At 49.2% G+C, this 13,698-nt stretch overlaps 5 protein-coding genes across 6 annotated transcripts; 2 read left to right on the forward strand and 3 right to left on the reverse strand.

Annotated features, from left to right (window-relative positions):
- Positions 1-274: 274 nt before the first annotated feature.
- Positions 275-2,347, reverse strand: PV06_10903 (uncharacterized protein; the record flags this gene model as incomplete). Its single annotated transcript, XM_016412496.1, has 2 exons — positions 275-2,126; positions 2,178-2,347. 2 exons carry the CDS (start codon positions 2,345-2,347, stop codon positions 275-277), a joined length of 2,022 nt encoding a protein of 673 aa, XP_016257221.1.
- Positions 2,348-4,180: 1,833 nt separating this feature from the next.
- Positions 4,181-5,223, reverse strand: PV06_10904 (uncharacterized protein). The gene has a single exon (XM_016412497.1). The coding sequence runs from the start codon at positions 4,810-4,812 to the stop codon at positions 4,342-4,344; it is 471 nt and encodes a 156-aa protein (XP_016257222.1). The 5' UTR covers positions 4,813-5,223; the 3' UTR covers positions 4,181-4,341.
- Positions 5,224-5,468: 245 nt separating this feature from the next.
- On the forward strand, positions 5,469-7,381 carry PV06_10905 (uncharacterized protein). The gene is made up of 2 exons (XM_016412498.1): positions 5,469-5,572; positions 5,631-7,381. Exons 1-2 carry the CDS (start codon positions 5,542-5,544, stop codon positions 7,220-7,222), a joined length of 1,623 nt encoding a protein of 540 aa, XP_016257223.1. The 5' UTR covers positions 5,469-5,541; the 3' UTR covers positions 7,223-7,381.
- Positions 7,382-9,848: 2,467 nt separating this feature from the next.
- Positions 9,849-11,047, reverse strand: PV06_10906. Of its 2 annotated transcripts, XM_016412499.1 has the most exons (4): positions 10,905-11,047; positions 10,787-10,855; positions 10,614-10,733; positions 9,849-10,570 (listed from the first exon to the last, which is right to left on the reverse strand). In XM_016412499.1, the coding sequence occupies exons 1-4, from the start codon at positions 10,993-10,995 to the stop codon at positions 10,257-10,259; spliced, it is 594 nt and encodes a 197-aa protein (XP_016257224.1). In that variant the 5' UTR covers positions 10,996-11,047; the 3' UTR covers positions 9,849-10,256. The 2 variants fall into 2 exon arrangements, with proteins under 2 accessions (XP_016257224.1, XP_016257225.1); XM_016412500.1 differs by having other exon boundaries at positions 9,849-10,855.
- A 723-nt stretch (positions 11,048-11,770) lies between these two features.
- PV06_10907 (uncharacterized protein) lies at positions 11,771-13,512 on the forward strand. Its single transcript, XM_016412501.1, has 2 exons — positions 11,771-12,218; positions 12,264-13,512. Exons 1-2 carry the CDS (start codon positions 11,881-11,883, stop codon positions 13,333-13,335), a joined length of 1,410 nt encoding a protein of 469 aa, XP_016257226.1. The 5' UTR covers positions 11,771-11,880; the 3' UTR covers positions 13,336-13,512.
- The last annotated feature ends 186 nt before the right edge of the window (positions 13,513-13,698 follow it).

Raw genomic sequence — 13,698 nt, forward strand, 5'->3', positions numbered from 1 at the left:
CCAGAGCTATTCGCAGTCCGGATGATTTCCTATCTTTCCTAACTGAGGGCAGAAGAATCTTTATGCTGAGCTATCAACTCAGTGCGAACCTAGACTGGTTGGAGTTTCACGTTCTCTCATGACAAGAGTCCTCGACGTCCGGTATCCAGATCAGATTTAGAGAGCTCTATGCTATTATAGACTGAGGTGGAAATAGCACAGCGTTGAGAACCCGTGGCAATCGGCTGAGGATGAGTGACTTTCAGCCAACGTCTGCTCTTGACTTCCCGCGGCGTCAATGTTGCCGGCTGTTTCGCGGATGGTCTCGTTCCGAGACTGACAAGACCTCTTCTTTCAGCGTCTCCATTCCAGCTTCACACGCTAAGGTGAGCGAATGTGAAATGCCAAGTGTAAGCAGGAAGCCGTGGTAAGCCTTTTGGTAAAGCAAGGATGCTTCAGAGTATTGTTTTCTACGGTGAAGCACGTGGGCTAAGCAGTAATAGCTTGTCAGTGTGGATTGATGCTCAGGATTCAATGCCTTTTCCCGTATCGCCAAAGCTCTGCGCGACATCTCTTCCGCTTCATTAAGCTTCCCTTGATCAGCAAGAACCAGAGCCATATTGGCTACTGCCGTTGACGTACACATGTGAGATGCGCCGAGGACACGCTCACAGAGCTGCAGAGTTTCTCTACTGACGCATTCCGCCTCCTCTTCTTTTCCTTGAGCGCGCAGCACTAGGGATAGATTGTTTCTGCTCATAAGAGTACTCGGATGATCCGAGCCAAGGATTCGATCGTAAGCTGACAAGTTTTGTCTGTTGATCTCATATGCTGCATCATGTCGGCCTAGACATCTCAGCAGTAAGGCTACTAAATTAAATGAGATTAATGTCGATTCTGACTCGTCACCCAGTAGAGCTCTTCTGGCATCAAGAGAACCTTGTGCGAATTTGTATGCTTCTTCAAAATGACCTAGTTGCCATTCAAACCACGCGATTTGATGCATGAGATCAGCGCAATCCGTATTTTTCTCGAATTTTAGATTGTGTTGTAGTATCGTCTTTGCGTGAGGGATGAATTGCTTTGATGCGTTAAGGTCTCCAAAGTTATCTGCGCTAATGGCTGATAACATCGAACAAAGGGTTTTTTGAGCAATCGTGTGGTAAGTATCACTTTGCTTGAGCCACGCTCGCACAAAAGCTTGAATCAATGGTTGCATAGATAGGAAGCCGATCTCGTCTTCCACTACCACCACTGAATATTGCAACAGGATGGCCACGGACGAGATAATATTGGTCATAGGACGTGAGCAGAAGGTGAGGAAGGATATAGGGATGTGCTGGGCATCCAAAAATGACATCGTTGACAACAGATCTAGAGTCTGGCGTTCGCGGCGCAAACTCAGCTGGAAAACCACGTTCCAGGCTCTGAACGCCGACCTCGGCCAAGGGAGCGTACGGCCGATGATTCGAAGCTCCGTACTGATATCCTCGTTATCGCAGACCTCCTCCTGTAAGATGATATAGGCTAAATCACTCACCTGCTGTCCACTGAGCTTTTGAAAAGCTCCTATCGTATGAGTGATGGCGAGTGGGACATCCTCGAGAGAACTCAGTAGTGAATCAATGAGTCCTGCCGACCGTGGACCGTCCAAAACATCTGGTCGTCGGTGGCGAACAAGTCTCAAGGACTCATCTCGTTGAAAGGAACATACTTCCACTACCGGAATATTTTTTGAAAAAGCAGCCACGGCACTCTGACTCTGGGTCGTGACCATTAGCACGCCGTGTCGGCTGCGTATGGTAGCGACGAGCTTCTGAAGGGTTTCCAACTCTTGCGCCAACCTTCTCGTCGGGTCAGCCTCACTTGGCAGGTCTTCTTCAGCAGCCTCCGGTTCACTCATGTCATCCCAGATCATAAGCCACGGCTCTCCGTTTGAGGCTGTACCGTCACGGCTATACCAGCTGTCTAATACTTGCGAGACACTCATACGGGAGGCTCTAAACGGGGGCATTTTGAGCTTGTGTGCAATGAGCTCGTAGGTCCGGCATATCTGATTCGGATTATTCGCATGTATCCAGAGCACGTTTGCCTGGACAAAACGATGTCGAAACTGGTGGGCGTACTCGACCACAATCTGCGATTTCCTGCATTCCTTGTTATATGAGATGGCTCTATGTCTATATGGAGTACTTTACCCCATGCCGCTCGGCCCATACAGGACGACGCAGCCTGTTTGAGATACTGCACCATGAATCTGCGCAGATATACCCGGACGAGGAATGAAGAACGGATTTGTCCGGAATGGGACGGTATAAACCGTCACCGCCGTCTTTGGTTCAATCTGACCGCTTCGAGGTGTGGCCATATCTTCACAAGGGTTTGATGGGATGTGCGTCTACTCCTCCTCATCGAAGGATAAAAACTTCACAATCGAAAAAAAGTGATGCATGCATGTAGCAACGAATCTACCTCGAATGCAGGTTGAGCCTCCTCTCTGTCGGCTTCTCCTTCCTAAAGGCAGACTTAGTGACTTAAGCAGCTCAGGCGGCTTGCAAGACAGAGGGCATAGCCGCGTCATCTAGGTACATAGTCCGGGATCTGCTTGATCGAGCTGAGCCACTCTGGGGACGTGCAACGCCTTGGCCTCGTGGCACTAAGGCGTTGTCGCAGATAAAGAGCTCACTCCGAACGAAGTGGTGAAGAGGCATAGGAACTCACGGGCTAACCTCAATATACGCTAGTGCATTGTTCACTGCCGTTTACAGTAAAGTCTTTTTTCTTGCTCTACATACCCCGTAGTCAGTACAAAACAGAGGAGCCGTCAGGAATGTTCGATTGCTGGTACAGCTATCGCACCGGAACGAAGAATTTGGGACTGAGTATGGTATTGTTGGCTGGTTGAGCGCAACTAAGGAATAGTGGCAGAGAGCGATGTGGACGATCTATCATGAGATGCAACAATTGGAGCCCTTGGGCCGACAAGGGCATAATAGCACAGTTTTGTTGGTGCCCAGAAGTTTCCGGGGCTCCAGCAGAGGCTGTAAGCCAAATGAGCTCTTCGCAGTGACACGGTAGGCTTGCAGACGCCAAGAGTGAGGATTGCGTGGCCCCAGGGCTCTAGAAAGAACAAGCCTTTCTACCCGTGATGCTTCTTCCTCCTCCCAGCCCCTGCATTACCCAATTGATTGGTTAATCCTTAGCGCCTTCAAGATTGCTCGCTCTGACCATTTTCCGCCCCTGAGCTCGGCCGAGCTTTGCTTTCAGTCCATTGCACAGTGTCTACAGCGAAAATTATTCCCTTTACCAAAGCTTCAAACGAGAAGTTTTTCCCCGGCCAACAGCTTTAAGAGCCTGAAACCTCGACGTTGATACCTCTCTCGCGTGACCATTTGCCGAGATGGCTATCCCTCTTGCGCTCCTTGTTCCGATTCTACCATCTTCCAATCCGTCGCGGTTACGGTTCGCTTACCTGGGGGCCACGAAGACGCCGAAATCCCTTCTTCAGCTCGGTTAACGACTCTGACATCGAAGAATCGAAGATGGCGAGCGGAGAGGCGATCACAACTACGAAATGGACAACTATGGGGCAACTCACCGCGTGCAGACAGGTGGATCCGATGAGCTTGTCCTTCCGTACCACAATTTTCAGGCGAATCTATGACTTGAGTGACCCGCAAATAGGACCAACATCCCACTTACGCTCTACTGTAGCCTTGTGTGGAAAGGGGCTCAATCAAGGGCGGATGGCGGTGGGTCTTAACAAGTCGAAGCAAAAAGTTCGTCGGGCTGAGAGAGTAGATACACTACGGCGAATATGTGTGTACTCGGATTCTGCATTGTCGTCGAGGTAGGACAAGATCATGACGGTCTGCGGCACAACAAGCATTGCTATGACTCGATCGCTTAATTCGGTTATATAAAAATGATTCGGTTCCTTGAGGATTCGATTCAAGGCCCCTGACGAGAGCACTCTCTAGAGGTTAGGACAGCCTTACATATAGGCATCTATAGGGGCAATAGCAAAGGTTAATTTGTGTGGACTGATAAGCATTTGAAGCTGCTGTCTCTCCATCAATAGGTGAGCGTTACCAAAACCGGAAAGCCAGACTAGCGGTATCGACCCTCCTAAAGACAAAAGGAAGCGGATATTGATGCTACAAACGAAGACCGGAGAAAGAGAAGGAGATGTTACATGAGAGTGTGCTTGCCTTTACAGCTTCTAAACTGAGACCGCTACTAAGGTCAAGAGTTCGGCGGCGCCAACCGATACCTCTGAGGCGTCACATCGGCGCAATTTACAGCCAGTGACCAGGAATCTAGTTTTACCATGCGCTCTGTTCGCGTGTCCTGGTCTCCAAACTATTCTGTAATTTCTTCAATCTCACGTTCCTTTTCCAGAAGGGCTGGTCGCAAAACCTCGGCTTCATAGAATAATTGAGCTCGCCGTCTAGATTTCCACCGCACGTAGTCTCTACCTTTTAATGTGTCTTGTCGACTAGACCCTTTCGCACTTATATTCTCTCCATTATCACTGTGTTGATGAATCGCGCCAGCCTTTTGTTCAGGTTCTTTGTCTTCGACTGCAGCGGCAAACCGTGGTCGAATCATCCGCGGGCCTGGAAGATCGATAGATCGATCGCTAGCGATGTTCTCTTGTGTAAGGGTTACGGGAGCCGTGATCGTGGTGCAACTTCTCCTCTCGGCATTGGCCAATGCTGGGTTGGGCTTTTGATTGTGGTCACGTCGTGCCGCTGAGGGAAGACCGACTTCAAGACAATCATGGTTAGTAAGGACCGCACGCCTCCGTTTTCGAACTGTCTCTTTTCTCATCTGCGGGGGCCGAGGCGATTTATGGAATTTGTACCATAAGCCGCAAGCGTTGCAAATCTGATGATACCATCGTTGGTCTCGACAGCCACATAGAAGTTTTGATAGTGCCGCAATTCTGGCAATGCATGTCAGGTAAGGGAGGGGCTTCCCTGGTATCGTTACTCGTATCTCGAGGTAATCCTGGTTCCGGGTAAGGAGTGTCGGCCATTGTCCGCTCTGCTAGACAATTCAGTACAATTAAGCGGCCATTTGCTGGCTTTATTCGGAGGTGCGATAGTCATTCTCTATGGTCGTAATCAGGTGGAGAGTGGTCTCGTAGACATATGTAGTAGAGATGTTAAGGTCTAGCTCCTTTTCTCAGCAGTTGTAGATCTTCGACATGTCGCGCTCAGCACTCAGCATATAATGAGGAAATGATCAGGCAGCTGCTCCAAAACAAGAATGCCGCAACTTGGAACTAATAGAATAGTTTGCCAAGTTAACGCCAAGACAATGCCAAGTACACTACTAGCTTCGTATCCGCCAAATACGTAAAGAAATAAACAGAAGCTGGACCAGATATGCGGGTTCACTAGATTTGAAGGTAGAGAGAGCCGAGCGATATTTTCTTCAGCCCTAATAGGTATTTAATGTTCAGACCCATCGCGAATCATTCCTATCAATCTTATCCTATCAGCTCCATGGCTGGAGGTGGTCTGGACCTATCTGAACGATGAGTTCCGAGGTCCAATGGAGACCAATCACCGACGCTCCAGAACAGGTAATTAATTCTCCCGCACACTGAGCAGACTTGGCCTTGAGTGTTGACTCGATTAAAGGATGCATGAACTGTCGAGCTATCCGCACCAAATGTGACGAATTAAAACCAAAGTGTCGCCGGTGTATGAATCGTGGAGTAGTTTGCAAAGGGTACGTCAGAAAGCTACGATGGGTTGGAGAGGCACTGCCGACGATAGCTGCCACCCGAAAGCAAAGGTCGGATCTAGTGGTTCAAAAGCAACAAGCTGAAATCAAAACGGGATATGTCTCAACACGGCTGCAAAACTTGAAACTTCTGTCTACGGTAACTCCCCTGGACGCTCTTGATCGAGCCCTTGTCGAGCACTGGATGATGATGACCCTCCAGCTGGTCTCCTTGGACCCAGCCGCTACATATTATCTTGGGCAGATGTATGATGATCTTACGTCCAAGGATGAGTCTCTCACCTTGCGGGCAATGTTATCAAACTCGGCCGCCCACCTGTTAACTCTGGGAAGAGTACCTGAATCGACCTTTGTCCTCTTGCAACAACAAGCGTTCACGGCGATGCGGTGCTCACTGAAGAAATTGGTCGCGGAGTCAAGCATGCTCTTCAGCAATAGAATGCCAATCCACAGTCTCCACATGCCATTCTCATCTCTCGACGATGATGCGATTGTTGGTTCTTTGCTGTTGATCGACGATGAAATCATCCGGCCCGACAATTGTTATAGTGCTGTTCGAGTGCAGTTTCTCCTTCAGGGAACATATTCCTTAGTGGCTGAGCGCCACAAATATTTCGAGTGCCCATGCCCACGCCCCCATCCAGCTCGTTCAGAACCACACTACAAACTGGACAGTCCTTTATTTCAATCTTCGGTGTCGTTTTTGGCTTGGGCAGACATTATGTCTTGTGTGCCATGCGCGAGACCCCCCATACTGGACAAGAGATACTGGCTTGAAGGAGCAATCAAGACGTCTCGAGAGAATGCTCGAAAATTGCAACCCAATAATGACCTGGGTTACTGTGCCCAAGTACTTTCCTTGCTGGGTGACTGCACGACTGCCGTTCACAGTTTGTATACGCAAATAATCTCGGAGGAAGAATTTACTCAGATGGGAAGCTATCTACATCAGCAGCTCGACCAGGCGATGGCAGATTTGCCAGAACCTAAAGAGGCCAGTATTGACACGCCAATCCAAGGCTTGATCGGAGTCAGCAAAGCTACCATGGTCGAGGGGCATAATGCCTGTATAGCAGCGGCTATCTGCCACGGTCTCGCGACTCAAATATTTCTATTACGTGCAACAGACCATGAGCGCGAGTCGCCACAGGTCACAACGCTCTGCGATCGCCTCTTCAGCTCTCTGCGTCAACTTTCCGCCAATCACAGTGTTGTAACGATATCGCTATGGCCGTTATGGGTCTTGGGCTGCGAGAGCCATGGCGGTGTCGACAACAGTACGAAGGAATTTGTTGTGATGTTCCTCGAAGCAGTCTTCAAACGGCAATGCATGAAGAATGTGGAAAGGTGTCTTATAACGTTAAGAGAGGAAGTATGGACGCTGGATCCATCATCGACTGACCAGGTATGCGAGAAACCCCCGGTACCACAATCCGCATGGGTATGGCACTGTTACAATCAAGGTATCAGGCTGTTACTTGCCTGAGCTTCTTCAAGACAACCCAGTAGTGGTCAGAAAAGCTTGTACTGGATCGGACTTGCAGATCAAGTCTTTGATAGGGAGACAATTTCTGATATTATGAAATGGTTTTACTAGCCAATGCCTGCCAAGACGTCTCACTACGGATAGCTCTCTAGTATATGGAGTGACTGCGGTCGGGGTCCATAGAACGAAATTTCTTTTACTCAGGTTAATTGTGACCTTCAATCAGAACTCCAGACTCTTCTCAATAACTAATGTACAGACTCTCTTTTCATGGAACGACAAGGTAATGCAGGTCCAGGGAGACTCATAAGAGAGGCTAGAATCTTTCGAACCGCTCATCAAACAATGAATTCTCCGGTCGGGGTTGGCGGTGTAGAGAAGTTTCTGGCACAATATCTCGCCTTCCTCCGCGAAGCCACCATCGAATGACCGCATACAACTGCTCGTCATCTCCAATACCACCGGGCAGTTCTAGAATTTACAGACCCAGTTATTTTTTGTCTCCTAAAGCCGTGGATGCCGTGCCGCCACTGTATTGTGAAAGTCGGCGACCTAACGAATCTCGCGACTGAGACCGTTTCGATGGTGGCAGACTCATTTTGTCTTTCACATCGAAGTCGTCGCTCGGTAGAATGCTTCACAGCCACGTTTTCAACGTTTGCAGCGTTGTCTGATGTTTCTGAAGGCGTGCGGGTTCTCTTTGCGGATGAGCGGTCGGAGTGCCAGTCCGGTGACCCTGCCCTCGTTCTTGAACGAGACAGTGGGTTGGCGACGAGATTCATGATGTGTCTGCATCAATTTGTCAGTGCCTTTTTTGCCGCACAGTCGCCCCAGTTGCTCACTAACACCCTCGGGTTCGGCGGCAAAGGGAGATGGAAAGCGAACATGCAGCCTCGAGGGAAGGCTTTCAGAGCTCGACCTTCCATCAGCGAAGCCGAAGGCAGTTGTCAAAGGTCAGACAAGCGGCAAATCTTGTCAGGAAGACGTTCGTTGTTGGCTCCCTGCATGGCGTGTCACCTGCCTGGAAAATTTCTGTATACCCTCCATTCTGGGTCGTTCGAGTTAGTAAGGTGCAGATTGGCAGTCCTTGACCTGTTTATCGGCAACACCATGCGTTGTAGACGAGGGTCAGTGTCCTTCCCTCGACTCACGCACTATCACGTCGGCCTCATGGAGAACAGATGCCCTATCGCCTGTGGTCACAGCGAAAAAGCGTAGATCGAGGCGGGTATCACTGTCATCCGATCAGGTGGGTTCGCAGTCATAGTGGCGAGAACGCTTTGTTGTTCACGCCCAAAGACAGACTGCGAAGTCTGGTTCTTACGGTGGAGTATTCATGGCCGGTTGACAATAGCTTTGCTATGGTAGAATTTGGTCGAGCTACTATATACTTTCCAACTTGGCTTGAATGTGTTGAAGATTCGGTCCAGACACCTTCAGATGTGGAATGACAACGAGAGGATTAGCCATTTCTCGGTCACCATTGTTAATACATTCTCAGCAGTCCACCGCTGCGAACAGGTAGATAGATGTTATGGGCAGGTACATAGCCGTGAGTGTGAAGGATAAGAACAATAATATAATGAAGAATGAGCAACGTCTCTAGTCCGAGCATAATCTCATATCCGTAACAGAATATATGCCATCGATCCCGAGAACGATGACATACTTGTGGGACGTCTTGAAACGTTCTGCACATTGGTCCTGAGGGATCAACAAGAAGGTAAGAAGCCCCGAAGTAAGCTCGAGAAAAAATCATTTCCAATTGGACCGTGACGAACGTGAACCAAATATCGTCCGTGCCTGCCCAGGAAATGGACAGACACCATAAGAGTATGTGACTGATCCAGAGATATTCGCTTGCTCGTACGGAGCTACATCACTTTGGAATTTGGCAACCCGCCGAATAATTATCACCATGTATTCAGCATCATAGGTAGGGCTCCGTGTTGAAGATCCCGGTGGCTGAAACGGTGTGACAGAAGGGGAACTTGTGTATATAAGAGAGTCATCCCGCCTGAAAAGGATAATCCTTACAACTAACAATACTATCACTTGCTTCAACAGTATTGTTGATTGTTAAGATTATCCTTAGTCTTCCTGTGGAAGCGGGATGACTATCTTATATACTCCGTACACAAGCTCCTAATCCCTGTCACACCGTTTCAGCCACCGGGATCTTCAACAATGAATATGGGCCATATTCATATTCATTTATTCATTTCGGAGCCCTAAGATTCATAGGTGAGAGAGTGACAAAACCGTGCAACTATCTCGCCAGAGAACTTCCCAGCCGCGCCCTCGTGAAAGGCTGACGGTATATGAACCACGAATCGCTTGCTCATAAATTCCACCATTACGTAGTCCTGCTTCTCAGCGTGCATGCCGAGACATTTTTTCAGCCAATTAATTTGACGTTCAAGGTGACTACGATTCAAGCTGCTTCTGAGTCATATTTCTACCAATGAAACTCCGAGAAGTCCTCCCAGGGGTGGAATGAGTCTGGAATACAGAACAAGATCTCAAATTTCAGTCAACAATGTGACTGATTGTGTCAGCCTGCATCTCCTATTCCAACCCGAACCTGCGAATGCTGCCGAATCGGCGGGATTCTCGTTCGTCTTCTATATCTGGGCCGTTCTCTAGGAACCGGCCATGAGTAATGCCTCGCTCGTTGCTGACTACCGTCAAAGCCTCTTGCGCTGACGACCTATTGCTTCCGTATCCTGTTTCGTTGCTACTCCAATCCCTCGTAACAGAGATAAGATTGAACCCCGTCTCGAAGGGTCTACGTTCTCGATCGACGTTTTCCCTCTAAGCTCCGCCTTGCCCGAGACAGCGTGGATGGCGGAGGATAGATTCCACTTCTGTCAAAACATAGACGGTGAATTTATCTCTTGAGCTCGTGACAGGATTAATACGGAATGGGGTTGGAGTTACAAAAGCACGACAAAGATGTGTCGAAGAAAATTCAATGTATGGCACATTCGAATAATTGGAGCTTAAGACTCTGTGGCTCAGAATACGGAACAAGTTATCCCATCCCAGCTTGAACTGGCTCATATCTCTCTGCTAGACACCCATTTGCATTTTCGATCTCGAAGTTCTTTGATTTGGAAGACGGCTTAATGTGTCCTCGTTGGTTTGTTGGATATACTGGAGCCGAGTCAGATGCCTGATCGCCCGGACGGCGAATGCTAGGCCCATCGAAAGAGGTTTGCCAGTACGTCTGGCGAAGAGGATGTGGTTGTTGTAAAGGAGAGGGCCTCGGACAAACATTTCTCAAGGGGTTGCCGGATTGATAGCGTGGCCGACAGACAGTAATGCCAGCCCAGTCTAATTGAGAAGCTAGCAAAGTCAGCATGGCGACTTCTGACGCCACAGACCATACCATGTGTCTCTGCAGCAGAACGACGATTGCCAGAGCCTTCTGCGGCGGCCTGTAACGCACGAACAGTCTCAAGTGGACGTTCACAACGTGGCCGCGAAGGGTTGGAACGATCTGGGTCAGCTATATAGGCATGAGACGACTATCATTGAGTGCAGTACAAGCCCCACGCTTACTTATGGGGTTTCCACTAGTATCCATGTGAACCTTTCGTCGAAAGGCTTCAATGCTTGACCCTTCCTGCGCTTTTTCCGTTCAGTAGCCAACTCTTTCTCAAGCGAAAGGGCAACTTACGCAAGGCGACCAACCCGGTTTCGTGGTCTTTTTTTGCGAGGTTGAAAGCCTCTGGATTCAATCTCTGCTTGCTTTTCTTACTCCGACCCATATTGATGTCAATTATGGACAATTTGTCTACTGCTCAAAATCTCTAGATACTCTTCATTCCAGGCTGGCGTCGGGGGGACTTTTATTGTGGGTGAGCAGTGGAGCCGCCATGCTTGATGTGGTAACGACGACGGATGTTCTCGAAACCCCTGACCACAAGATTCTCTGATGGAAGGTGCCACCATGAACTTCTGCTACGGTATGAGGGAAAACAAGCTAAGACACTACGGATCAGAGGGCAGGAGGTGGGGAACCGTGACGCGGACCTTGAGCGTAATCGATGCTTGCCCCTTTAGATGTCCTGCCTGGTGGGGCGTTTTGTGTAGACCGTCCAGTCGCTGCCATGATTTCTGACCCAATCTAGTCCAAGCACTAGCATGAGTAACAACTTACTGTACTGCGATTGACTGGTGCACCAGAAGTAAATTCAAGGACCGATGCAAAGATCAATGACAGGGGTCATGCGAGGAGAAGAATTGTCTCAACAGGGAAGAGAAAGTTTCGCTCGTTTTTACTATATAATAGGTAGAATTAGACTTCGTAGTTATCGAGGCCAGACTCGTTAATTTGGCCCCGACTAGTGCCTATTCCTGCTAACAGTCTTGGATCAAATTACCGTAGCATGGGAGAATGTGTACGATTGCGTTATGGCTTACGAAAACGACACGCGGACTCTCTTGGCGGGCGTGTCGTCAATCGTATTTGATTGGATGGATAGCCACGTGATTGTAGCGATGCTTGAATTGCCAGCCTTCTCAACTCCAATTGCCCAATACCTTATTCGCTTTTATCAGCTCGCGTTCGTTGCTATCAGAGCCCATCTCAGGCAAATGGTCACCAAATTCTGGCCCATAAAGGTGTCAACCTCCGACTTTGTCCAGTTGATATGTTTCCCATGAGAGACAACAGACCCGTGCGGGACCCTGGGCGTGTTAAATTCACGATTAATGAGGCTGAATGTGACACGGGCGACGACATTGAGCTGGGACAATATGTACAAACTCATGGGTCAAGTATAAGCAGCCCTGACAATGCTGGTCCGAGTCAGAGTCGTGCTCAACGGCCGTCTCTGTCTTTGAAGATACCAACGTTTCAATCCTCAAATAGGGCTCGTGACACACGAGGTTCAAGGCAATCGTGGTTGTCAGCCAGAAAACATAAGCGACCTGCTCCACGATCCTTGTCGAAGGTAGTGAATCTACTCAAACTATCCTTCATGCTTCTGTGAGTGTGAGCCTCATAACCCCAACTTTCACTAACATTCTTCAGAGGAATATTGCAATGCATCGCCTATGTCCTTAGCAACCTAAGCGCTCTCTTTCCAGATGACTTTGACCTGATTTCCAAACCTTTCAGGGATGTATTAATCACACCTGGAAGCCCTGCCGCATGGTCACAGGATCTCACCACAGACGTTCAACCTCTGATGTGCCATTCCCATAATGATTACTGGCGACGAGAACCCCTTCGCCAAGCTCTCCGAGTAGGCTGTACAGGAATCGAAGCTGACGTCTGGTACTTCGATGACCAGCTTTACGTGGCGCACACCGTCTCTGGGATCCGCCAAAATCGAACCCTGAAAAACCTTTACCTCGATCCTTTAACGGACATCCTCAACCGTCAAAACCAGCTCCCCAACTTTCTCGGCCCGATGGACGAGACACGCAACGGCGTCTTCGCCACCCGTCCGATGCAAACTCTTGTTTTACTAATCGATTTTAAAAACGACCCTGAGCACATCTGGCGCCGCCTGCAATCTCATCTCACTTACTTTCGGGACAAAAAATACCTGACTCATTTCAACGGCACCACAGTCATTCAAGGTCCTTTGACTATTGTCGCCTCCGGAATAGCTCCTTTTGGTCGCATCGTGCAAAGCTCAACCTACCGGGATGTTTTCTACGACGCTCCACTCGATATTCTAGCCTCGTTATCGGGTAGCAGAGGACCACCGGCACCCTTACCCCATGATACCGCCGACACAGATGACTCTTCCCTCATCGACGCGCCTTACCATCTACAGAACGCGGCGATTTACTCTCCCGCTAATTCATACTACGCGTCAGTCTCTTTTGCTCGATCAATCGGCTATCCCTGGCATTCGACTCTGTCCCAATCTCAACTCGACCTCCTTCGCAGACAGATTCACGCCGCCCACAGCCGCGGCCTAAAAGTGCGGTACTGGGGCATTCCGGGCTGGCCCGTCGGCTTGCGAAATTACATCTGGCGCGTGCTTGTCCGTGAAGGTGTAGATTATTTGAGTGTGGACGATGTCGATGCTGTCACAAGGGACAACTGGGGCCCCAGGAAGGGCGGGTGGGGGAAAAAATGGTGGCGATGAAGGAGAAGGAGAAGGAGAAGGAGAAGGAAAAGGAGAAAATACCGTAGTCGATTATTTATACATAGCCTGGGGTGTATCAAGCATGGCTAAGCGGACTTACTTCTTGAGAAGAGGTAGAAGTAGATTGCTCATGTGGCCGTTCTTGCCCATCTTCGGAAGAGTTGCTCCATTGTACGTGGCTGAACTGTCCGCAGCAGTCTTTCTACCTAATTTAGTCTGTTCTCCAGATTGTACGCCACGTCTTCCGGTCTTAGGAAACGGTCACCAGCAGCACCGACATATTCACGCCGTCTGATCCTCCAATCGTATGAAAGACTGAAACATTGCTCGTGCTATATGCACAAGGTATGTAGGAATAGCCAG

Source organism: Exophiala oligosperma, assembly GCF_000835515.1.
Source record: "Exophiala oligosperma strain CBS 72588 unplaced genomic scaffold supercont1.16, whole genome shotgun sequence".
Taxonomy (NCBI): domain Eukaryota; kingdom Fungi; phylum Ascomycota; class Eurotiomycetes; order Chaetothyriales; family Herpotrichiellaceae; genus Exophiala; species Exophiala oligosperma.